This window comes from Tursiops truncatus, chromosome 18, assembly GCF_011762595.2.
Source record: "Tursiops truncatus isolate mTurTru1 chromosome 18, mTurTru1.mat.Y, whole genome shotgun sequence".
Taxonomy (NCBI): domain Eukaryota; kingdom Metazoa; phylum Chordata; class Mammalia; order Artiodactyla; family Delphinidae; genus Tursiops; species Tursiops truncatus.
Genome location: NC_047051.1, coordinates 21123056 through 21147449, shown reverse-complemented (window position 1 = coordinate 21147449; position 24394 = coordinate 21123056). Strand labels below are relative to the sequence as shown.

Below are 24394 nucleotides of genomic sequence, written 5' to 3'. Positions count from 1 at the left end.
GGGTGGCGGTTCATATCAAAACATTTGGGTCAGTTATTTTCTAAAACTAAAAAACTATCGATACTTTTTTTATGTCCTAGAATTTTATTGTACTGAATATTGCTTGAAACAAACTCTTAAGTAGGGCTTGGAATCGTCTTGGATGTAGTAGAAAGAGCATAGCATTTTGAGGCAGGAAAGCTGAGCTCTGCACCTCCTGACTGGGATGGTAGTGGGCACTTAGCTTCTCCAAGCCTCAGTTTCTAATCTCTACAGTGGAGATAGCTATTGCATCCTTCCTCCCTACTTAAGGTTATTATGGGGACCGAAAGATGATTTTATATATATAAACATACTTTGTCAGTGCTTGAAGAAGTGTTATTTTATAGTAAAATGTGACAGATTTGCAGTGAAGATTTTGCTTTTGCAAAAAATCTGAATGAAAGCATTTTAAAGGAAGTATAATTTCATGTTTATAGCTAAGCTAAAAGTGTTTCCCCTCGTGGGACCAGTTTATGCTAAAAACTCAGACTTGTATTCCTCTCAAGCAGTTTGCTAAAGTATTGCAAGTTTATTCTTAATGTTCCCTCTGAAGTGTTACTAATTTCCTCAGCAACACTACAAATTAATTTTTTTTCCTCAGCATAGTGTGTGTAATAGAATTTGACCTATAAATTTAATTTCTGTTCACAAGGAGTTATAACCTAATGGGAAATCAAGATGGAAAATATGTAAACATTAAGATGTATACAGCAATGTCATTATGAGACAATGGGTCTATCTTCATCCTATAGGGTTTTAAAAAAGATGGGGCTAATTGGGGAAAACTTCTGAAGAAAATTTTCCTTGAGGTTTAACTTAAAGATAAGTATATTATCTAGGTAGTAAATAGAGATGAGTATACAAGTTTGTATTTGCTTTTAGTATAAAAATAGTTATATACAATATATGTCTTTATGAAATTAGTTAAATTCTGGAACAATCAGTGGCATAACAGCCAGCCATTACTATTAAAGCATAACAATTAGATACAGAAAAATGTCCAGGATTTAGATTTAAGTGGAGAAAAAAGTTTTTAGAGCACTGTGTTCCTACTTTTGTAAATGTAGACACATTAGCATGTTTATATATTTACGTTGGGAAATATTTGGGATAATATACACTAAACATGAACATGTTTTTCTTTAGCATTGTCTAACCTATAATCGTATGTATGACTCACTTTTAAAAGCTGCATCTCACAATAAAAAGTAAAGACGTAGAGAGGAATTGAGTGACAGTGGAAAGGGGTGATTTTATCTACATGGCAACATGAGCAAAGGCCTAGAGTGGTCCAGGAATATGAACTCGGTAGAAATAGAGAGAGGGCTGGAGAGGCCTGAGTTAACATTATATCCTGTCTGTGCCCATCCTCTGCCTAAATATTTGTGTGGCCTTCTTTATGAGAAGTCTAAAAAGTTGGTGTTCAGGTTTTTCTAATGAGACTGTCTGCTGAGGCCAAGGTCATGGCCTGGACCGTTGGCACCTAGCAGTCCATTTTTTACAGATGTTTTGTGCATTTCTGTCCTTCACGTTCCCTAGCTGCAGCCTAGCCGCACCGTAATTTGCCATCTTAAGAACATTCTTGTCCGAAAGCTAAATGTATGGTTTTGCTTCTCTGTACTGATGCTGAGAGATGAATAGAGGGTGGGCATCCAATTCTTGTACCTAGAACACTGGCTAGTCAAATGTGCTTTTTGATGCTATCTGAAAATCTTTTTTTTTAAATAACATTCTCTCTGCCTGTAATGAAGGAAAGGACCCTCTAGGTATATAAAAGATTTTGTCCAACTGCTGTGACATTTTTCTAATAACATACGATAGTAATTTAATGTTAACCTAACAGTCCACTGAAAGAGAGGACTGTTTTGTGTTGACGTTTCTCTCGGTCTTCATTTTTGTCTTCCTACCCTGAAATGTTTCAGGCTGAATGCCTCAGGACATTGGTATGGTTTTCTTTTTGCAAAACAGTGTATGCCTCGAAATCACAGAAGTTTTGCTAAAATATTTTATTGGTTGTAAAGGACTATGAGATATGATGCATTTTCTTTTAGGGCTGCACATTTGATTATCATTATGCTTTCATATGTTCAAATGGTGTATATTATGAGAGCAGAACTAGTTTAATTTGTCATCAGTGAAATGAAACTTTTTTCCTTTTGTCCCCTCTACTAGGTTTCAGCACTAAACACAATGGCCAGTCAGGGAGGACCCAAGTATACTCTCTCTCAGCAGCCTTGGGCTCAACCAGGTACCCACGTTTTACTGTTTGGGATTTCTTTTTTTAGGATGTCAGTTAATTTGCATTTATATAGCCGCGCTCCAACAGCTTGAAGTTGGTTTCCTACTCCTGCTGTGGTTTAGGTTAACGCAAGATTCATTTTGGAGCTGACAGGTCTTAATTGAGCCAACACGACTTGCATTTCAACAAGCATCCCAAGAAAGGAAGAATTAAAAAATATACACACACACACACACACACACACACACACATGCATACATACATCAATACATACATATACACACACACACACAGTTAAAAATAAAATATGGCTTAGATGGAAATGCTTTGAGTGTGATGGTTTCTGTACACTTGATTTTCATTGTCTTAGAGTGAAAATACTGTGTTTGGTAGTATGAAATTAATGGAGAGAATGCTACTGTTTCCAAGTATTATATGAAGAAATGTTGGACATTACATTTTAAGCAAGTTACATCCTCTTTAATGTTTTAGAGTGTTTGAAAAAAATTATAAAACTGTGGTGTCATTTAAGAGTTGACAGGCTCTATCACTGATTGGCAGAAGTGCTGGAGATGTTTCCAGTCTTAACTCTTTCCTAAATGTAAATTTTTTTGTGCTAGGTGTTTTTTTCCCTCTTTAACATTAGACATTGAAAATCACGACTAGTTTTGTGGGTTATTTTTGGTCCATGTTGTGACATTTTAAGTTGTCATTAAACCAGAATAAATCATTTTGTTAGATTGATACTGCTGGCCATTCCGTGGCCCATATTGTGATAGAGATCCTTTGAAACTAAGAAGGGCAAGATGCCGAAAGAATCAGTGTTTTAATTATGGGTGAGCTGTGTCCAAGTTGGTAGGAAGCTTTTTGCTCATAGTGAGAGAGATTCAAAGAATGATTCTGGTTTAGCATCCATAAAAAATTGACTGTCTACAGGCACCCAAAACTGGAATTAGGTTTTTAACGTGATTGGTTGCCCATAATGAAAGAATGCATGTCTGTCAGGTATTTATTTCTTTTGGGAAAAAGAATTGAGGCCATTCTAAAATTTTCAGTTATTTTTATTAGTGCCTCAGGTTAACTTGAAGTTGAAGTAGAACAAAGAAGTTGTAAGAGTAGCTATGTATCTCCTAGGAAGATTTGTAAGCATAGAGAATTATCACTGGTATTTGAATGGAAGGCAGGATTTTATTTCAAAAATTTGTCATGTGAACTTTGATGATGTCAATATAGATTTGCATTGATTTGCTTTATTTTGCAAATAAACTTTGTGACATGCTTTAGGCCTTTTGCTTACTGTGATGGAGACAGTGAATATTATACTAGCTTTATTATTTTAAACCTTTGTGTTGTATATGAGATTGAAATCTTTGCCATCTTACTAAAGGACAGAGAGCATCCTTCATGCAGTAGTATATTCTGTCAAGAGACAGAAAACCAGTCTTTTACTGACAATACTGGAAATTCTAACCACAGTGAGCCTGGTGGTAATCACTTGTTCTGACCCCTCAGGGTCAGGAGCAGGCTTGTCAGGCTGTAACTCAGCACTGATTCTAGAAGGAATTCTAATCATCTTTGGATCAATTGGGCTATTGGCTCAAGGTTTGTCATTTACAGAGCTTATTTAGAAATAGGACCTGATTTTATTTTGAACGTTAATGTAAATGAAACTCTTGGGTGCAATAAATCTCTCTTAAAATAGGTAGAAACCACCAAATTGTCGTAAGTATAGTTAGTACAGCTAAGCCCAGGGGCTTGATGCATAATTAATGTATTTTCTTTCCCCTTTGGGAAGATTCTCTTCTCAAAATAGGCGCTGTCATTTTCTCAAGTGGAGTCCTAATAGATCTCCTAGTGTTAGGTGTATTGTGCTCTTAAGTATTACTAGAATTGTCGTTAGTAAAGCAGGAGTAGATGAAAGGAAACCGACAGAAAGACTAGATGAAATAGGGCTTGCTGTTTTGTCATTTAAAACATTTTGTTTCTTTCTAAGTGAGGAGATCCTGGCAAATGGAGCAGTGACACTTCAGTTTACCTAGTTGTTGTATCTTCCGTCTCATTTAGCCTCAAGGAGCTATGGAGTTGCTTTTTCTTGATCTGTAATACGAGAAGCCCACACTTAAATGTCAAAGATTTTTAAGTCTTTGGGGTGGGAGCACCAGGGACAGTCTAGAAACTTATCTTGGGCCCCCAGAACCCGGGGTTAGTGGTTCATGCAGACTTGATCACCTTCTTGGGGTCATTCCGTGCTAAACTCACGAGACTGAGTTACAGTTAGGATGCCAGTTTGTTAATTACTCTGGGAAATATACCTTTTTAAGAATTAGGATACTTTATTTACAAGGCTCCACATAAAACTGGGCTCTGAAGACTGACCAGTGATCCCTGAAGTGTGTTAGTGACTATAGGACCAGAGCCCGTGGAATTCATTGTCTCAAAGGAGCTTTTATCTGTCTATGAAAAATAAGGGACTCTTGGATTGTTTGTTCTTTCTTCTTGAGAGCACTGGCAGTTTCTCACCCTGCTCTTACACAACCCTCCTCAATTAAAAAAATTTTTTTAACATGGTATAAAATTTGAACCGTGGAAAGGTACAAAATGAGAAATCTATTCTCCACCTCTAAACTAGTTCTCTCAAAGGTAACCACTATTAATGGCGGCTTTCCCAAAATTATGTGTATTCTAGCATATATGGACTTGAAACGTGTTATACAAATAAGATTATACTATTGTTACCTGAAAAAATGGGTTTGCCTCTTGGTGGGTATTGAGCCAAAAGACACAACCAAGGCAAAGAGTGGGAGGAGGAAGGATTTATTACTTGCAACGAGGAAGGAGAACACCGGGGGTCTTTCCCAGAGCAGTGTCTCCCCGAATGGCAAAATTGGGGAAATTTAAGCTGAGGGTACATGTATTCATGAAGGGGCTTGAAGAGAGGAGAATTCAGCATTGAACCGGGGCAATGGTTGACAGAATCCAAGCTTTAGTTAATTGAAGTCACGGTGGTCAACGGCATCGTTCCATCCTCCACCCGAATGGGGGCCTTCGTTCCTGCAGAGCTCAAAGACGTGCATCCGATTGTTCTCTGTATCCCTTGAGGAGGAGCTAGGGCTGTTTCATTACCGGCCTATTGTTTCTTATTACTTTTCCTGTGTTCTTACATTCCCTCACTTCCCTTAAGGTCATCAATTACTGAGACCTGTTAAAGGACAAGCATTGTGGCCAGGCTGAGATCACAGAATGGTTTAGGCCAAAATGGCTTCTCTTACATTAAGAAAGCCAGTCCTGGTGTTCCTTCTTCAGGGGCCTCTTACCCTATCTGCTTACAAAATATCCCTTACTTTTTTTTTTTCTTTTTTTTTAAACCACTTATTCTGTATCTTGGAGCCCTTTCTATACCAGCATATCCAGCTCTACCCATTCTATTTAACGTGTAGAATATATCACTAAAGCATAATTTCTTTAATAATTCTATTAATAGATATTTAAATTATTTTTAGTTTGTTTTTCCTTACACTCTTAATAAACACACATATCTTGGTATTTTGTAAATATGTCCATAAGGCAAATTTCTAGCAGTAGAAATGTTAAGTGAAAGAGTGTGTATATTTTCAGTTTTGCTAGACATTGCCTAATATCCCTTCCAAGAGGGTGAACAGTTTATACTCCCGTCAACAGTGGATGAGGGTGCCTGTTTCCCCACACCCCTGCCAAGTGTGGATATTCACAACCTTGGTAATTTTTACCAATCTGAAATATTTCAGTTGTTTTAATATGCGTTTCTTTAATTATGAGTGAGGTCAAGCATCTTTCAAATTATTAATCAGTCTTTTCTTTGATAACTTTCTAGCTAATTTTCTCTTTTAGATACTTCATACAGATTACGACTCTTCTTTTCCATTTGTACTTCTTTTCAGACACTACACATGGGCTAATTATTTCAGTTACAATTTTCTGGAATTCTTTTCCTTTTCTGATAATACAATATAAGAACGTAACAAATGGATTTTTAGTTCCCATTAAATATGTGTGGGTATTTTCTGAATGATCTCATAAGACAGGGAGCATCTCTTACTGTGAGTCAGTCCTACAAATCGTTAGGAAGTAATTCTTACTAGTGCTTCTCTGCAAATGACCTTTTATTTCACCTTACACCTTATCTCCAAATGCCGAAGGCACCATATTACTATCCCTATGAATGTCCTGAGCCATGGCTGGGGGGGCTGGGGGGGCAGGATTCTTTTGCTGTTTAGCCCATGGGGTTAGAATTTTGTATACAGTAGGTACTTAATGAATGTTTATAGGGCTTGTGATTAAACTTGATAAATAAATAAGAAAAGGGAAAGAAATTCTTTGGGGAAGTAAAGAGTCTTCTTTTGCTATTTTTCTCTCCTTTTATTCCCCTCTGAATTAAAATGGAAATGTTTCTTCTGTTTTTATTTGTGATACTAAGGAGGTTAATTTCTTTCCAGCAAAAGTCAGTGACCTTGTGGCAAGTGCCTACAAGACAATAAAAGCAAAGCTGCCCCTGACGTTGAGAAGTATGTCATTGTACCTATCCAATAAAGATACTGAGTTCGTCCTGTTTAAGCCAGTTAGGGTGAGTGTCGTGATCATCTTTGAATGTTGGCCCGTCTCTTGCAGTATTCTTGCCTTGTGTACCATTTTCCTCTTCCTGTAAACATTTTGAAATGTTGGTCTACTATTCTAGTACAGTTGACTAAAAAGCACTGTGATTCTTGAAAGACTTACAAAGCATGCATCTGTCTGATTATATCTCCCTGACCTCGCCCCCAGCCCTCATTTTGTCTTAATTTCCTTATGGTTACCTGTGGCACAAGGGTAATTTCTACCTAAAAGTAGAAATCAGTAAATGAATAAATAAGTAATCAAACCCTCACATGAGATGGGGCCCAGCACTTGTGAAAGAACAGCATTTCAGGAATTATGTCCCATTTTACTGGTGAGTAGCGGAAATAAATGGCTTGCAGCGGCCATGGAGGGATTAAATGTCAGAGCAAATTTAGTACTCATAGCTTCCAGCTCTGTGTTGAGCTCACATCTTTACCCAAGGCGTTGGTTGATTTTTAAAGTACATTTTATGTGTTTGGGAACTTTATTATCTTCTGTGGAAGAAGTTGCTGCAGAAGACTGTTACTGTTCTCTGCGGGGGACAAGGCTTGCTAGAGTTTAGTTTTTCCAGTAAGTATTATCTGATAAGTCTTAGACAGGTAGTGCTTGCATGTGAAATATTAATGCAAATTGAACGTCTTTGGTAATGCCCTAGAAGATACATTTCCTCCACTTGTTTTGGCACATAGCAAGATTTAACTTTCTAGTTATTCATATTTAAGAAGACTGAATATGTTTTCAGTGACTCATGTAATAATGATTGCCTCTTCTTCTTTCTAAGAATAACATTCAGCAAGTCTTCCAGAAGTTCCATGTCTTGTTAAAGGAAGAGTTCAGCCCTGAAGATGTCCAGATCATTGCTTGTCCTTCTATGGAACAGGTAATCCAAAGTCTGAAGATCCTTGTTACTTTTATAACCTTTTGGTTATTTTACTTGAGTACGTAATGTCTTTGAGTAACTGTGTTTTAGTTGTACTTTTAAAAATTGTACGTTGTTTTGTTCTGATGAGCAAGAGTTAAGCTGCTCTCTTGCATATTTAGTGCTGGCGTTAGAATTTTCAGCTGCTTTTCAGTGCTTTCTGGTATTGAAGGTTGCTGTGTTTAAGGTGAATGAACTGTTTGTGGGAGACTCAAACAGTGGTATTTAGATTGCTAAATAATTTTGTTTGCAGTATGTATGATAGGAGGCCCATGTTTTAGATGAAAAACAAAAAGTGTTTTAGGGATTAGAATAGATGTTAGAAGTGTTTCTGTTTTCTCTCTTCTTCCTAAATTAAAAAAACTAAATAGAGAGCTTAGTCTGTGTTTATTATCATTCATTTATTCAATTCAGTCAGCAGGCTTTTATTGAGTAGAAGTAGGCTGGTGCTATGGAGGGTATTTTATTTCTGGTTTTAAGATTAGTTGAGGAGTTTAGTAGGGTAAGGACTAGAGAGAGAGACTGGGGGAGAGTGGTAAGGTTAGTGAGAGCCCGATTGCTGTGGGTGGAGCCCGCAGGGGGAGAGACTGGAGGCCGTGCGTGTGGTAAGTCTTTTGAGAAGTTTTACTTCATGGGGAGAGAAAAGATGGGGTGGTAGCTGGAGAAGAAATGGGGTCATTTTTAAATTGTGATATAATTCAGATACCATAAAATTCACCCTTTTAAAGTAGGCAATTCAGTGGTTTTTAGTATATTCAGTAAGTCCTGGCACCGTCACCACTATCTAATTTCAGAACACTTTCATCCCCTCAACAAAGAAACCCCCTACCTGTTAGCAGATTCTTCATTCCCCGTCTTCTACTAACCTACCTTTGTCTCTGTGGATTTGCCTATTCTGGACAGTGCATTAAATGGAATCGTACAGTACGTGGCCTTTCGTCACTGGCTTAGCATAATGTTTTTAAGGTGCATTCACGTTGTGGCTTGTATCAGAACTTCATTCTTTCTCATGGCTGTATGAATTTCTTTGTATGGCTCTATGGGTCATATTTTAAAATGATTTCTCTGTAGTTCTAGGGTTGTAGACAGTCAGGATACTTCTTTTTTAAAAATTAATTAATTTTTGGCTGTGTTGGGTCTTCATTGCTGCATGTGGGCTTTTTCTAGTTGTGGCGAGCAGGGGCTACTCTTCGTTGTGGTGCGCAGGCTTCTCCTTGCAGTGGCTTCTCTTGTTGCAGAGCACGGGCTTCAGTAGTTGTGACTCACGGGCTCTAGAGCGCAGGCTCAGTAGTTGTGGTGCATGGGTTAGTTGCTCCGCGGCATGTGGGATCTTCCCGGACCAGGGCTCGAACCTGTGTTTCCTGCATCGGCAGGCGGATTCTTAACCACTGCGCCACCAGGGACGCCCCAGTCAGGATACTTTTTTATAAGTCATTTGAAGCAATTATATTCTATGTGATTATACCACTAACTTGACATGTAGTTAGTTTATTTTCAATATTTAGAGATTTTTTTCCGCTCGTTTTGATTTAATTTTGTTTTTATGTAAAATGTTTACATGATTCCCAAGTCAGAATTATGGAACAAGGTAAATTTGGAGAAGTCTTGCTTCCCTTTCCAGTCCCTCCAACTTTTTCCCTCTCTCCCCTTTTAGATAGCTATTTTTATTTGTTATTGGATTATCCGTTCATCCTTTTTTTTTTAAAGATAGGGGAAATGTATGTTTGTATATTCGTGGGGAAGATCTAAAGAGAGGGAAAAATTGCTGCTGGGAAAATGTCCTTGAGAAGAGAAGGGGGGATGTGATCGCAGGGGCAGTTGGAGAGTGGGGCCTTTGTCAGGGGCCTGCAGGGTTCAGCGTGGAGAGAGGAGTGAAGGCCGAGCGTGTGGGCGCACGTGCAGGGAGCTGGCACGCGTGATGGGCGCTCGCGGAAGCTCTCCTCTGACTGCTTTGCGCTTGTGGGGGGAACAGGAAGCAGGGTCACCACTGAAAGTGAGGAGGTGCTGAAGATTCCGCAGGAAGGTTCGGTTGAGTTCAGTGGCCGGTTATGAATCCAAGAAAAAGCATTCAGCATAGTTGTCTCATGTTTTTTTTCCTCCAGTCCTTGTCAGTTGCATGAGTGTAGCCGTGGAGTTGCTGGAGGGTTGTGTCAGGGCTGTGCTTTTGCCAGGAGGGACAAGGCAGGGGCGGGTGAGGGCGGGAAAGTTAAAGAAGGGAGTGGCTGTAGTGATTGCCGTGGAACTCAAGCGAGGGAGCTGAGGGAAGGGAGTGAGGAGGAACCCTGGTTTCCAGGTCCTGGTCGAGTCAGACGGTCATTGGCGTTGGAATGTGAGAGGGAAGCTGAGCTGGGAAGATGGGTTGTGGCGATCAAAGAGTGAGCTACTTGACGATGGGACTGCGGAGGGGTTGCAGTTAGAGGTAGTGACGGGGCTGGGATGTGCCTGCGGTCTGAGTAGCTGACGTGGTTGGTGGAAGATGAGGTCATTGGAGGAGAGGAGCTGAGGCTAAGCCTGGAAGGGTGAGCTATCTGGATGCTGAAACCACCAAGAAGTCCTACAGGAGTAGTTTTAGGAAAGGGTGATAGCGCTCTGAGATCTGCAAGAAGTGCAGGGCTGGGTGATGGCGGAGGGGTCGTAGATGGAGGAGTGAAGCGTGGCATGGTCTGATACAATGAAAACCAAAGCTGGGGCGAGGTGCTGGGAGAGGGAAGGAGAATGGTCTGGAAATGACAGTGAGGAACAGAGGGGACTCTGATCCCGCCTCCAGGCCCAGTAGTTCCAGGCATGTGGATGAGAAACACCCATCACTGGAGAAGGCTGCAGGGGAAGCTTGTCCTGGCAAAGGGCTGGGGGGCAGGGCTTCAGGACTTCAGAGAGGTGGGCCATGAGGTGGGAAGAGCCTTGAGGTAGTAGAGGAATGACTTGGGAGGCCTGGGCTTCTTGTGGTGGGTGACGTAAGCATGGATAAAGGTGTGAGGAGAACAGCTCTGATGGAGGAGAGGCAGCGGTCCGGCTGAGAACATGCAGAGTTACTGGACTGCCACTTGACTCCTGCCAGTGAGATATGTGGTTTAGCGTGTGTACGTGTGTCTGTAACTTAAAAGTTTTATAATAATCACAAACACTATGTGCAGCTCAGTTGCTTTGCTTTTCTTCTTTCTCCTGTTGATGAACCACTAAATTATTTTTATGATCTACCAATGGCTTGCAGCCGAGAGTTTGAAAAACACTAATAGAGGGACTTCCCTGGTGGTGCAGTGGTTAAGAATCCGCCTGCCAATGCGGGGGACACGGGTTTGAGCCCTGGTCCGGGAAGATCCCACATGCCGCGGAGCAACTAAGCCCGTGCGCTACAACTACTGAGCCTGCGCTCTGGAGCCCGAGAGCCACAACTACTGAGCCCGTGTGCCACAGCTACTGAAGCCCACATGGCTAGAGCCCGTGCTCCGCAACAAGAGAAGCCACCGCAATGAGAAGCCCGGGCACCGCAACGAAGAGTAGCCCCCGCTGGCTGCAACTAGAGAAAGCCCGTGTACAGCAACGAAGACCCAGGGCAGCCAGAAATAAAATTAAAAAAAAAAAAAGAAAAGAAAAGCACTAATAGAGACCATCATGCTCACTGTTCCTCTTTCAGAACCGTTAACATTTTCTGGTTAGTAACAACAGCTGATAATACTGACTGCTGACTGAGTCACTTGGCCACAGGCTCATAGAGTAGGAACCAGAACAAGGAATTCTCTTACCCTACACGCTGCACAATGATCAAAACAGGAAATGTAACATTGATACTATTACCTAATCCTCCATCCATATTCAAATTATTTTCCCCAGTCCAGGATCCAGTCCAAGTGTTGCTTTCAGGTGTCACATCCCTTTAGTTTCTTTAAACCTGGAGCAGTTCCACAGCCTTTTTGGGCTTTCTTGACCTTGTCGGGCCAGTTATTTTGTAGAGTGTTTGGTGTTGTCTGTTTCCTCATGATTAGATTCAGGTTTTGTATTTTTGGCAGGAAAAACACAGAGGTGATTTTGTGTCCCTCTCACTGGAAGTACACATTTATAGACGAGATTAGGGGGTGATTATTTTGATTACCAAAACCCTACTGTATAGAAGGGTGCACTGCCAGGCTCATCTAGCCGCAAGTCTCTCCAAGCCAGGGTGACAGATTTGCAGAGAACATGCTTCCAGCCCCTCCTGTCGCAGTGGCGATTTCTCTGGTTTTCCCCGGGCTGGCTCTGGGTCTCGCGCTCCTTTACAGAGGGGACAGGGGGCTCCTGGTCCGGGTTAGCATATGAGGTGAAGCTCACCTGCCGTGCCTATTCTTGTGCAGTTAAGAGTCATTTAGAGAGTTCAGCTTACTTACAACTCTCCGCGAAACGCACTCTGCATAGAGGCCGGTGAAGTCGGTTATTTAGAGCCATTTCTGTCTCTCGTTAGTGTTGGTATGTAGTTCTTTTCTGTCTTCCTGATTGGATTCTTAATGAATTTTGAGGGCCCGGGTTCGGCGATACCTCCCCACAGGCCCCGATGATGCACAGCGCCCGGGGCTGCTTCCGGAATCAGCACCGCAGGTCCAGTTTATACCTTACAGCCATGTTTACTGGTCTCTTAAAAATCAGACATTTCCTCTCATTCTTTTTTGAGGATCTAAACAACTTATCTTGAGTATGGTATTCCACAGCAGAACTAACAAGGCCTTTCTCTTTGCTTTTCAGCTGAACCTCCTACTGTCAGTTTCTAAATAACCAGGCCTGTCGGGCTGTGTGCGTAAATGGCCGGTCCGGCAGGAGCCGGCTGCCAAGTCCCACGGCCTGCAGGACACCGGGGAATTGTGCGAGGGGCTTCCCGAGAACCACAGCGCTGCTCAGGGCTGACCGCAGAATGAAGTGGAAGCAAAGTGTGACGTGATTTGTGTTTCTCTTTTGAAAACATCAAAATGCCAAAGATAAGCTATAATCTATGAGCGCTGATTACTGCCTCATTTAAATGGTCACAAGCAGTGTAAGGTTTTAAGAGGAAGCTATGGTGGGCACGCAGTGAAATGGTTCTTAAGAAAAATGTGCAATGAAAATAGATTACAATAAATAGTGCAAAGAACTTTACAGAAATACAGCTAATTAGAAAGCTTCTAAGAGAAAGGTTTGTTGAAGCGTGAAACACTGCACTTTTAACCACTGAGCATTCCACAGTGACTATTTTTTTATTTCCAGAAATGTTATTTCTACACCCTATTTAATGTAATGTTTCTCCTGTCACTTTGAAGTTTAGTTTGGGATAGATTGGGTGCTTCTGAGAACATGTTCTGCTTTCCTGGGAATTCAGCGTGTTATCTTTCTGTGTGTTTGATGTGAGGTAGTTTCAAGGTGTAAGGTCCCTGGATCTGTACTGCATGAATTGCTTAGGTGCAGAGTGTTCAAAAGTAGGCAGGTAGCTGCAGCGTCCTCATGGTAGATAACGTGCCGTATCTTTCATGAGAATCTTCATGGTACAGTAGGCAGTGTCCGTGAGGGGGAAGTACCAATTTTGGCGTCTTCCGTCTGGCACATAAAGGAGGAGAGTCGAAGCCTGATGAATAGTGTGTCTTGTGCACGAAGGTTAGGGTTACCAGCTTTCTGCACACTGCCTTCCGTTTCCGTAGTTCTTTGAAAAGTGAACATTTTCACGTCCTGTACCTTCATGGTGGCTGTGCCGCGAGCCTGCCTTGTGGATCTGTACCCCGCGACAGCAGGATACATTTCACTCGGAGACGAGGATGACGAAGACCACCCATCCCTTAACATCAACCACACGATAGCAGCGATCATCAAAAAAATTATGCGCATCTCTGAGTTTTCCTACAAATACGTTTCCTGATTCGATTGGTTTTGCCTCTGATGTTATAGTAAATGTAACCTGCTCTTTGGTTCACAATGAATTTTGAGTTATTCAGACACTAGTTTAGAGATAGAATGCTGACAGGGGTTCTGGAATGTAGCCAGCAGACCTCATTCTGTGAGACTGTAGCATTTCTCATCCGCTTCAAGCAGACTCCCGCCATGTGTAGATGGGTTACATATCCTGATGTCTGTCATTTTAAACAGGTCACTTGTTTTCAGCTCAGTTTAACTTGGTGATGGATGTTGCTCGATAGAGCTTCATACTCTCTATTTTGGGAAGGTAGAAGGTAAAGAGGGTCCATATTCACTCTTCAACAGGAAATGAATGAATTAGGAAGATTATATTTACTTCCACTTACTATTTTAAATATGTGTTTAATGAAATAAACTGTACAATCCAGTTTTGTATATTATATGTACATTTGATTTTTAAATAGCCTTTCCAGAGAAATGAGGGCACGATTATCGTACAATACTTGACTGATTTAATTTGATGTACAGAGCAGAGCGTGTTCTTAAGGGTAAAAGTATTTGATAGCACTCGTTCTTGTGTTTTGAGTCTTTTATTTCTGAAACAAACACCTTACAAAAGTGCTGAGTAGGTGATAGTGATCCAACTTGTTTGCTAAATGACTGTTTAAATCTGTACAGTTTCAAGTGTTTACTTATACAGAGTGTACATACTTTCAGATAATTAATTTAAAATGCTTTATATTATTTGGCTAGAATTTGCTGTTTTTAATAAATGTGAATTTTTTAAAAAATAAAGATTTTTGCTTCCTACTTTTTGTCTTCATTGGTCTGTTACGTGTGTGGATTCTTTAAAAATTTTTTTAAATTGAAATTAAAGATAACTTGTAGATTCACATGCAGTTGTGAGAAATAATACAGAGCGATCCTGTGTACCTTTACCCGATTTCTCCCAATGGTGTCATCTTGCAGAACAATAACATGTGTCACAAGCAGGATATTGACAGTGTTACCCTCCACCAACGTTATTCCGATTTCCCCGGTTTTACTTGTACTGTGTGGATTCTTTTGGCAAGATGATTATTGTGGAAAGACATTTTGAAGCATCTTAATGCTTCATTAGGTGACAGATAATTTTTCTTTATTTGCAAAACTGCCAGTTTCCTGAGTACTATCAGCACAAATAGTTGTGCTGAAATTTAGTATTATTGAAGTCACAATAAAAACAAATTTGTATTTCCACAACCCCGTATCTTTAAATTCTCTTCTGCTGTTACCTTACAAGGAAGAAAGAATAGTCAACCTTAGTTTTTAAAAAGGGTCCATTTAGAGCTTCCCTCGTGGCGCAGTGGTTGGGAGTCCCCCTGCTGATGCAGGGGACACGGGTTCATGCCCTGGTCCAGGAAGATCCCACATGCCGTGGAGCGGCTGGGCCCGTGAGCCATGGTCGCTGAGCCTGCGCGTCCGGAGCCTGTGCTCCACAACGGGAGAGGCCACAACAGTGAGAGGCCCGTGTACCACAAAAAAACCCAAAAAACAAAAAACCCCAAAAAAACAAAGAGTCCATTTATTAAAGGAACTGGGGGTGTGTTGGTGGAGAGAAGGTTACTTCTCAGAAAAGAGGAACTTCATCGATTCCTTTCTGGCGTGCTTTTCTTCTGGTGGTGGTTCCTCCACTAGCTTGTCTGTCTGCTCTTCCTCAGCACCCAACCCCCATAGAAAGGAGACAGCTGCTGGAAACTTGGTATAATGGCATCCATTAAATAGTCATCCAATAAGTACGTATTGGGGGGGTTAAAAACATTTTTCCTGGTTATCAAAATATGTTCACTATTAGACATTTCTGTAGTGTTTGCATTTCAACATAAAATGTGAAAGTCTTCCATAAATGAACCTTGAAAGGTAAACTGCTGTTAAATGTTTGGCATATAGCTTCCCGATTTTTTTCTATGTATATTCTAAAATAACTTTTCTTACAGGATTGGGCTCTTTTACACTTTTATTAATCAGGTGAGTTTATTGATTGATTGATTGATTGGCAGTGCCACACGGCTTGCAGGATCTTAGTTCCCCTACCAGGAATTGAACCTGGGCCCCGGCAGTAAAACCGAGTCCTAACCACTGGACCACCAGGGAATTCCCAGTCAGGTGCGTTTTAATTATCATTGCTTAGACACACACTCATTTGCTGAACTGTTCGAAGTAAGTTGCAGGCATCATGACATTTTACCCCTAAATACTTCAGCATCCAGCTCCAAACAGTAACACTAAGACCGTTATCACACCTCAAAGAAAAAAAAAATCAGTAATATCTACTGTGTAGCCCATATTCCACTTTCCTCGATTGTTCCCCAAAATGTTTCATAGCTTTTTCTTTTCCAGGTTCATACGTGTTAACTTGATTGTTCCATCTCTTTAGTCTCTTTTAATTTAGACAATTCGTAAAGTTTTTGTTTGCTTGTTTTCATGGCAATGACTTTTTTTTTTTTAAATAATGTGTGGACTCCTTATAGAATGGACCAGAGTCTGCAGAAGGCATTCTTTTCAAGTACGTGGAACATTTGCCAAGACAGATAGATGCTGGGCCATAAAACAACAAAACAACCCAAATGTGATCTGCAACAGTAGTTCTCAACAAGGGATGACCCCTGCCCCCTGCCACCAAGGGTGCGTTTGGCAACGCCTGTAGACATTTTTGGTTGTCATGACTGGTGTGTGTGGGGTATTACTGGCTTCTAGTTGGTAGAAGCAACTAGAACTGCCAAATATGCACAGGCTAGCCTCCCACTACACGTAATTATCCACTCCAAAATGTGGATGGTGGCAAGGTTGCAGAACCCTGTGATATATACAGCAACCCCCAATTCCTAGCACTTGCTGTCCCCTCACCGGGCTTAGTTGTGTTCATACCGACAAATGATGTCTTTTACTTACTTGGTTTTTTTTTTTTTGGCTGCGTCGGGTCTTAGTTGCAGCATGCAAACTCTTGGTTCCCTGACCAGGGATCGAACCCGGGCCCCCTGCATTGGGAGCGAAGAGTCTTAGCCACTTGGCCACCAGGGAAGTCCCTACTTGTTTTTATTTTTTCTGACTCCCCCAGTCTGGATTGTAAGCTACCCGGGGGAGGAGCTTTGCTGTGTTTACAGCTGTATACCTAGTGCCTAGAACAGTGCCTGAGGTAGATGCTCAGTATCTGTTGAAAGAATCCACTTGGGCCCAAGTCACACAGCCTTCCCTTCCCCATCCCATTCCTACCAAGTCCTGCCTGTTCTCTACCCCCTCCTGCCCGCCTCTATTTCCTCCCCTCTGCTATTTCCAATGCCATTGCCCTGGGTCAAGGCCCTCGTTTTCAATATTCCTTGCTGGGAATATTGGAGTATCTTTACTACAAGAACCTGGTCTTTTTTTTTTTTAATATTTATTTATTTATTTGGCTGTATCAGGTCTTAGTTGCGGCACGTGGGATCTTTGTTGCCGTGTGTGGGATCTTTAGTTGCAGCATGTGAACTCTTAGTTGCAGCATATGGGATCTAGTGCCCTGACTAGGGATCGAACCCAGGCCCCCTGCATTGGGAGTGTGGAGTCTTGGCCTCTGGACCACCAGGGAAGTCCCCAGGAACCTAGTCTTATTACCACTCTCCTTCCCCTTTGCTAAAACTTTCACCTCCTGATGCACACGGGCTGTTCAGGCTCCTGCATATCTATCTGCCCACACTTGTCTCCTTACTACTCATCCTTTGTATCTCTCAGGGTCCTTGAGTGTAAGCGACAGAAGGCATCATGTCGAACTTGAGCAGAAAAGGGCTTTATTGGAAGGAAATGGGAGTGCAGGGGACAGACCAGAAGCAGGAGGACCAGAGGAAGGAGAACAGGAAGCATTACAGATGCAGGTTTATAGTGCCCCTCAGCTCCAAATCCACCCTTTCGGGCCCTGCTTTGAGATTCTGGAGCTGGACCCTGAGAACATTTCTCCATTGCCAGCTGGTGCAGAGTTAGGCTCGGTAGGGTGCTGGCGCCACGCTGCAAGGCACAGGGGAAGGGCGTTTCTTTCCGTTTCTGGTGTGGGTTTTGCTTCCTACACTGTGCTGCAGCCGTATGTGTGTCGGGGGGTGTCTGGTGGTACTTGCTCTCTAGTGAGTTTTCCTGGTATCCAAGCAGGAAGCGTCTTGTGAACCAGCTTGTTGCAGGTGCAATTGGTTAAGATACTGGAGTTGGGTGGGCCCCTCATCCAGTATGACTGGTGTTCATTTAAAAAGGGGAAATTTGATACAGGGACGTGCACACAGGGAGAGCACCATGTGAAAACTGCCAAAGACAAAGGAACTACTAGAAGCTGGGAGACGGGCCTGGGCCACATCCTTCCCACGCTCTTGATCTTGGACTTAGGGCTTCCAGAACTGTGAGATGATACATTTTTGTTGTGTAAGCCACCCAGTGTGTGGTCCTTTTTTGTTACAGCAGCTCTAGCAAACTAATACAGAGGGTGGGGGCCGGATTTTTATAGTTCCCGGTCATCTGGCTACTTTCGCTACTTCCTTCACAATCTGTGAGGTAACTCCCTTTTCCTTATGAAATAGTCCCTGGGTGCTGGGTAATTGTGTCTGGCCGGTGATAACACTCGAACAGAGCAGCAGCTACAAGAGAGGCTGGAAATGCCTAAAATCGACGTGAAATACTGTGTCTCTATAGACGTTGGCAATAGAATATTTAAAACAGGGAGCTGACCGAGCACAATGCCTCTGCGAGGCCACCTGCTGACAGTCTCTGTGTTAATGGGGTGAGTCATGTCTTCAGGTTTTGTGGAAGGAGAAAGACCAGGGAGAGGCACTGACGGATGATAATAAAGTGCCCACACCTGTGCAGCGCCAGGCTGAGCGCTTCACTGATGCCACCTGCTTTCATTCTAACTCTGCAAGGTGTGTTGGTGGTTGCCCTCCTGTTCCAGAGGAGGAAACGGAGTCCCAGAGGGGCTCACTGCCGTGGCCAAGGTCGCACAGCTGGCGGGTGGTGGCACCAAGACCCCCACCAGGGCTGTCTGCTTCCCGGGCACACGTGGGAGGAGCGTCGGGGCTCTGAGATGCACGCAGGCTCGGGAGGATTTGTTTGCTGCGAGACGCGACTCCGGAGCTTCTTGTCTCCAGGGCCTGGTAAGAGAAGGGACCTCTGCCCACGCCAGCGGAGGTGTAAACTAACAAGGTCCCTAGAATGGCTGTGTCCTGAGTCAACCCAAGCACTGTGTGGCCTGTGACGGTCTGCTCCCCAGCGGTCACTACCTGGCAACAAAGTACCTGTTGTCTTAGCTGATGATGCTACTTGCCAACAAGGTGTGATAGTCACACGGGGGAAGTGACCGTGCGACACCCCACTACTGCTAGCCTGACCACCCTGGTCCCACCCCAGGCGCGCAGTTGTCGGGATTTGGGGTGAGGACGAGACTTTGGTGAGCGCAGTGTGGGATCGGCTGGAGAGCGGGGCTGCGAAGGTGGGGCTGGGCTGGCTAATTGCTAGGCTGAGCCGGGAAGGAGGTGTTTCCTGCACTCTTGGTTCAGGCTGTAGTTGAGGCCATCCTGGGAAGTTTGCAGTGTCCCAGGGACATATAAAAGGCATGCTATCGGAGATTGCCCAGCTCCTGAGTCCCCCTTTTCTAGAAACTACTGCCCCTCTCCATGCTTGACATCGACTAGGAGCCTAAGACATAACCCCACCCTCCCTTCCCACACTGGATCACACCAAGGGTGGCCTCCTGATCAAGCCAGGCCAATAGAGACCACTGGGATCTTTTGAGAAAGACCAGGAGACAAAGCCATGTGAACTGAGATGCATAGAAAACACGTCTTTGGAACAAGACCAGTGTCGCAGAGCTGAGAACGAAAGTCCTCCTGGCTCCTGGGGCTCTCCCACATGCCAGTCCTTTCTGAGACCCATTGCATCTTCCATCCAGATCACACGTTTCCCATTTTGCTTTACCTATTTGAGTTGGTGACTGTAACCAGTGACCAAAAGGGGCCCAGCTATTGAAGAGAGTTTAAGTGTGGGTCCTTTTGGGCTCCTGGTGTGGGGGACTGGCTGCAGGCTGGTGCTGCTTTGCTGACTGGGCGTCCCTCTGTCTTGACGGGGGTGTTTGTGAAGCTACTATTTCTAGACCCATTTTACAGATGAGAAAACTGAGGCAGAGAGCTACTTGCCCAAGGTCACACAGCCAACAGTGGGCAGAGCTAGGCTTTGAGATAGTCTGTGTCCTGAGTCAACCCAAGCATGGGAAAGTCACAAAAGAACATCTGCACTCATGTGCAGTAGAAGCAAGCGGGACAGGTGTTGGCATGTATTGTCTGCTGAAACAATTGGCTTCTAATGCTGGCAGGGCGCATGATTAAGTCTCTTCTGTGCCCAGCCACAGACTCTGTCAGCCCCTCTCTACCCCTGAAAAACTTTTTTTTTTTTTTTCTCCAAATCAAGGAGCTGTGATAGGTCCCAAATTACAAACCAGCTCCCACAAGATATGAACTAGGGCTTTGGGGGTTTCCTCGGGGCTTTGGACACCTCCACCTCCCGGGAACATTCAGCACGTGCCGAAGCAGCACAATTTGGTGACTGCCCCAGCTTGGAAGATGAGAGTTCCTCCTCCAACTCATATTGTCTTGTTGGCCAGATCTTGCTGCCCTGTATGAAGCATTCCAAATCAGAGGTGGTCAGTGTACTCAGGATCGTCCTCATTTTCCCTAGAAGGATCTGGATCTTCTGAGCCGTTGAACTGAATTCCATCTCCAGGACTGCTTCCTTCTTCATTTCGCTCAGCACCGCCGGGGTAATGTACTGTGGGAATTCACAGGCGGCTCGTGAGGATTAATGCTACCTGGGCGCCAAGCTCCCCCCGCGTCAGGATTAGGACCCTGTGGCCATGACCGAGCCTTCCCTGGAAACGTCACTCTCCAGGGCGAATCTGTGAACCCAGCCCTACCACCAGCAACCTTGCTGCTGCTTCCCCAAGACACTCACTTGGCCTGTGCCCGTGGCCACATCCCAACCTGACCCCAAACCAAAGGGTGGCCAGCTGCTGGGCCCTGGTGTGACCTGCCTTCCAAAGGCTGTGCCCTCCTGGGGGCGTCCAGCTTCTCCCCTTGGCTTCCCTAGCACAGCAGGAGAGTGAGGCCCTCATGGTGTCTGCCTACGAGCCCCACATCCATCTGGGGCTCCCTTGGAGCGTGTCTGGGTCTTGCTGGGATGAGAATGTCAGTTTCCTCAGCTCTGAATCTTATGTTAAGTGATAAGTGTTCGGAAGTTAAATGATTGCTTTGTATATGGTCAAGCATCAGGTCAGGGAAGGGGGCCTCGTTTCCCTAGGGGTTGGAGTGTTGAAAAACATGGCCTGGAGGCCTGGGCGTGGACCAGTTCAAGCCAGCAGTGGCCTGCGTGCAGGTAGTTCCCCACCTGGCAGGAGACGTGGGGAGTTGAGACCTTACCTTGTACTTGGTGCCTAGGTTTAAGCAAATGTGCTGCTGCTTGTGGATGAAGCGGAAGATGATCTTATCCTGGCTCCTTATTTGTACCTTGATGTACTGGTTGATTTTCAAGGAGATGGGCTGGACGGGGGGTGCATGGATGTGGAGGTTCAGATCCCACCAGTTCCAGGCCTTCTGGTACTTGTCTCTGGTGAAGTAGTATCCCAGGTTTGGGCTCAGGTTCAACCTAGACCAAGAAGGCATCAGTCAGCCACAGCACTGGGCCCCGGGGGCGAGGGCACAGCCTCTCCCAGGGGTGCAAGGCCGCCCCTCCTTCCCTCCCTCCCACCCGTGCTCTTTCCCCCCAACATGGGGCCTTGGCAGGTGGGAGAAATGCCAACAAGGAGGTGAACCCATCTAGGTGCAGCCCTTCGGCCCTGGCCTGTCCATGTTCAGCCTCCTCTGGTGCTCCTGGCCCCTCACACCCAATTGCTCCTTTCGGTTCCCGGGTCACACATGCTCTCGAACTCCTCATGGCTTTGCCGTGCTGTTCCCTCTGCCTGGAGAGGTCTCCCCACCCTGCTTGGCGTGGTTCCCTCCTGCTTATGCTGTAAGCCCCAGCTTAAATGTCACCTCCTCAGAGAGGCCCTTCCTGAAGCCCTGAGTCCCGATATGACTATCTCCATCTCTTTGTTAATTTCCTTCCTATGATTTACTAATACACATTGATTCTCTTTATTTGGTGTAGTTGGGTTCTGTAAAGTTGCCTCAAACACAGAGTTAGCGAATACTGAACCACTGCTCCCTGGGGAAATAGGTGTGTGTATATATCACACAGATAACCGTACATACTAGAAACAACCCATCCTGGTAGATTCCAGCCGGCGGCCCCAGAACTGAAGCTGCTGGTGCCACGTGCCCTGCTCCTCCTGGCTCCATCCTCTGGTTCCCTCGTCAAGAGCTGAATCAAGAAGGCAAAGCAGCTGGGAATGCGCACATCAGGCAACTCAAATCCTTCAGTGCTCTGTGCGTGTTTGTGACTCTATGTGAGATGTGAGCGTTTGCATCTTTCCCCTGGGAGCGATGGTTCAGGGTTTGCTAGTTCATGTTCTGCAGACCTTATAGAACAGAACTATCTCGAATAATGAGAATCGACGGGGTTTGCTTATCATCCGTCCGTCCCACTAAAATGGAAATGTAACTTGTGGTCCGGAGGGAAGGGTCCACCTCTGCCTGGCTCCCGGGTGGCCCCTGCCCCGCACTGCGCCTGGCGCCCGCGGAAACAGCTGTGGGTGAGCAAGGGGTGGTGGGCTCCTCCCTCTTTCAGCCCAGGCCCTGCTCTCCTTTGAGCCGTCCCTTCCTGGCATTTCAAGCCCACCATAGCCCTCTGCCCTGGCTTCTGGTTTTTGAATCCCGCCAGGGCCGTCTTGAGAATTGGTGCTGATGGGTAGCAACTTCTCTCGGGAGCCAAATGCAGAAGGGAAGAGAATCTGGGACCTGGGTTAGTCAGGAGAAGGTAGGGTTTGGGGGAGCCTGGATTACTCAGACCACCTGCCAGGCCTCGTCTGGGGTGTTCAGGGGCCTTGTAGGACGCTGGGAGGGAGAGGCCGGCTCAGGCCTGCTAACGGCTGCCTTGTTCACTTCCAATAAGGAGAACTTCTTCTGGTCACTCCCCAGCGCTAGGTCCTCCTGTTGCTTCCCACTGCCCATCGAGCCGAGTGCAAACTATTAAGTCCCTTCACCATGGGGCCCAGCCTGTCCAACCACATCCCTCTTTACCTTGACAAGAGGCTGTGATGCATTAAAAATGGATGCATTAAAAATGGATGCATTAAAAACCTGGGCTCTGGAGCCAGAATTTCTAGGTTCATAGCTTGGCTCTGCCATTTGCAAGCTGTGTGACCTTGGGCCAGTTACTTAACCTCTCTGTGCCTCAGTAAAATGCAGATAATAACAGTGCTTTACTCATAGGGTATTTGTGAGGATTAAGTGCCTGTACAAAGCAGTAAGTTGTTGAACATTAGGATCTCCTTATTATCATTGATGGAGAGGGCAAAGAGGAGTCTTCTTTCACTCTGCAGGGGAGCGGATCCCCGCTAGCTTCTAACCCTTTGAAGCCTCCCATCAGAATTTTTGCACGAGGCCCTCCCCATTTCCCAGGGTTAGGATCTGTCTCAGCCTGGACGTATCCAGTTCTGGGCTAAGCCTCCCTCAAGAAATTGGCGTCTAGAACACCCAGGAATGGTGTGAAATTGAAGGCTTCTTCTCAGGGGGTGTAAAGACCCAAACTGTGGAGCTGGCGGGACCCACCACCAGGGACCCCGAGTTTAGGCAGGTCTGGGGCCCTTGCTGTGTGGGACCCTGAGCTCTGGAGGGAGGCCTGGTCTGCGGTTCCTCAAGCGTGGGTCTGGAGGGTGGAGGTGATGCTTAGCTTCCACACAGCCGGCAAACTTCAGCCATGCCTTCTGTCTTCCCTGAGGAGATGGGATCAAAAAATGACCCGAGAAGTATTCAGTCCTCCAATCAGCTTGGCGCTCCATCCTTCCCAGGGCCTGTGATGCGAAGGAGGAATGGAGGCGGGGCTGGACCAGGGGAGAGGTGGGATTCCCCGCAGGGATGAGGGTCGGCAGGGCCCTGGTGCAGCAGCTGAATGTTCCCAAATGGCTTGGAGGGCCTTTGCCACAGGATCTCTCTCCCAGTGACGAGAGGCCTGCAGCTCTGACCGTGAAGTCCGTCAGGGGCCGAGTCCCTCTGCGGTGGGAGCAGTCTTCTCGGGTGCCACCACCCCTGCGGGTGGAAGCAGCTTGGGGCGCTCTGACCCGTGGTGTGAACTTTCAGGTGTGATGGGTGTGAGGCTTTACACAGGGACAGTCCCTCTCCCATCCAGGTCTCTGATGCCTGAAATGCCATCCGTGGAGCCACTTTGGTTGAAGTCAAATGAGATGAGAGCTTGACCCAGAGAGAGAAGATGCAGCTGCCCTTGGGAGAGGCAGTAAGAAAGCCTTGGCAATGAACTGCTTACAGCTGAGCGCGGGGAGGCCGCCTGGGGCCTCCCGGCCTGTGCGCAGAGCTGCCGATCCCTGTCGGGGTAGTCGGAGTAGGAGCGCTTCTCTTCTCCCACTCAGTCTGTCCGGCCAGCAGCAAGAAGGAAGGGCAAGAAAAAGCAACAGTGACACGTCTGTGGAGGCTCTCCTGCCATGGGGGCCCCTGACGGGCGGCGGGTGAGAGCGGAGGCCCTCGGAGGCCCGGGCCCTGGCCTGTGGCCCTGCAGGCAGGATGCTGCCCGGGCCCCTTGCTAAG

The 24394-nt window shown here is 45.2% G+C and overlaps 2 protein-coding genes across 4 annotated transcripts in view; one reads left to right on the top strand and one right to left on the bottom strand.

Annotated features, from left to right (window-relative positions):
* COG3 (component of oligomeric golgi complex 3) overlaps positions 1–14468 on the top strand; it is a 57245-nt gene extending 42777 nt beyond the window's left edge. For 2 of the 3 annotated variants that reach the window (XM_019936536.3, XM_073795212.1), the window contains exons 20-23: positions 2194–2269; positions 6733–6860; positions 7674–7772; positions 12525–14468. In XM_019936536.3, coding sequence (XP_019792095.1) covers positions 2194–2269; positions 6733–6860; positions 7674–7772; positions 12525–12554 — 333 coding nt within the window. In that variant the 3' untranslated portion in view covers positions 12555–14468. Of the gene's footprint in view, positions 1–2193; positions 2270–6732; positions 6861–7673; positions 7773–12524 lie in introns of those variants that run through there. The other variant, XM_019936537.3, reaches the window with a different exon arrangement.
* Positions 14469–20159: 5691 nt separating this feature from the next.
* ERICH6B (glutamate rich 6B) overlaps positions 20160–24394 on the bottom strand; it is a 43398-nt gene continuing 39163 nt past the window's right edge. Inside the window, exons 8-9 of the mRNA XM_004319689.1 lie at positions 21116–21341; positions 20160–20468 (exon numbers count right to left, since the gene is read on the bottom strand). Coding sequence (XP_004319737.1) covers positions 20160–20468; positions 21116–21341 — 535 coding nt within the window. The remainder of the gene's footprint in view (positions 20469–21115; positions 21342–24394) is intronic.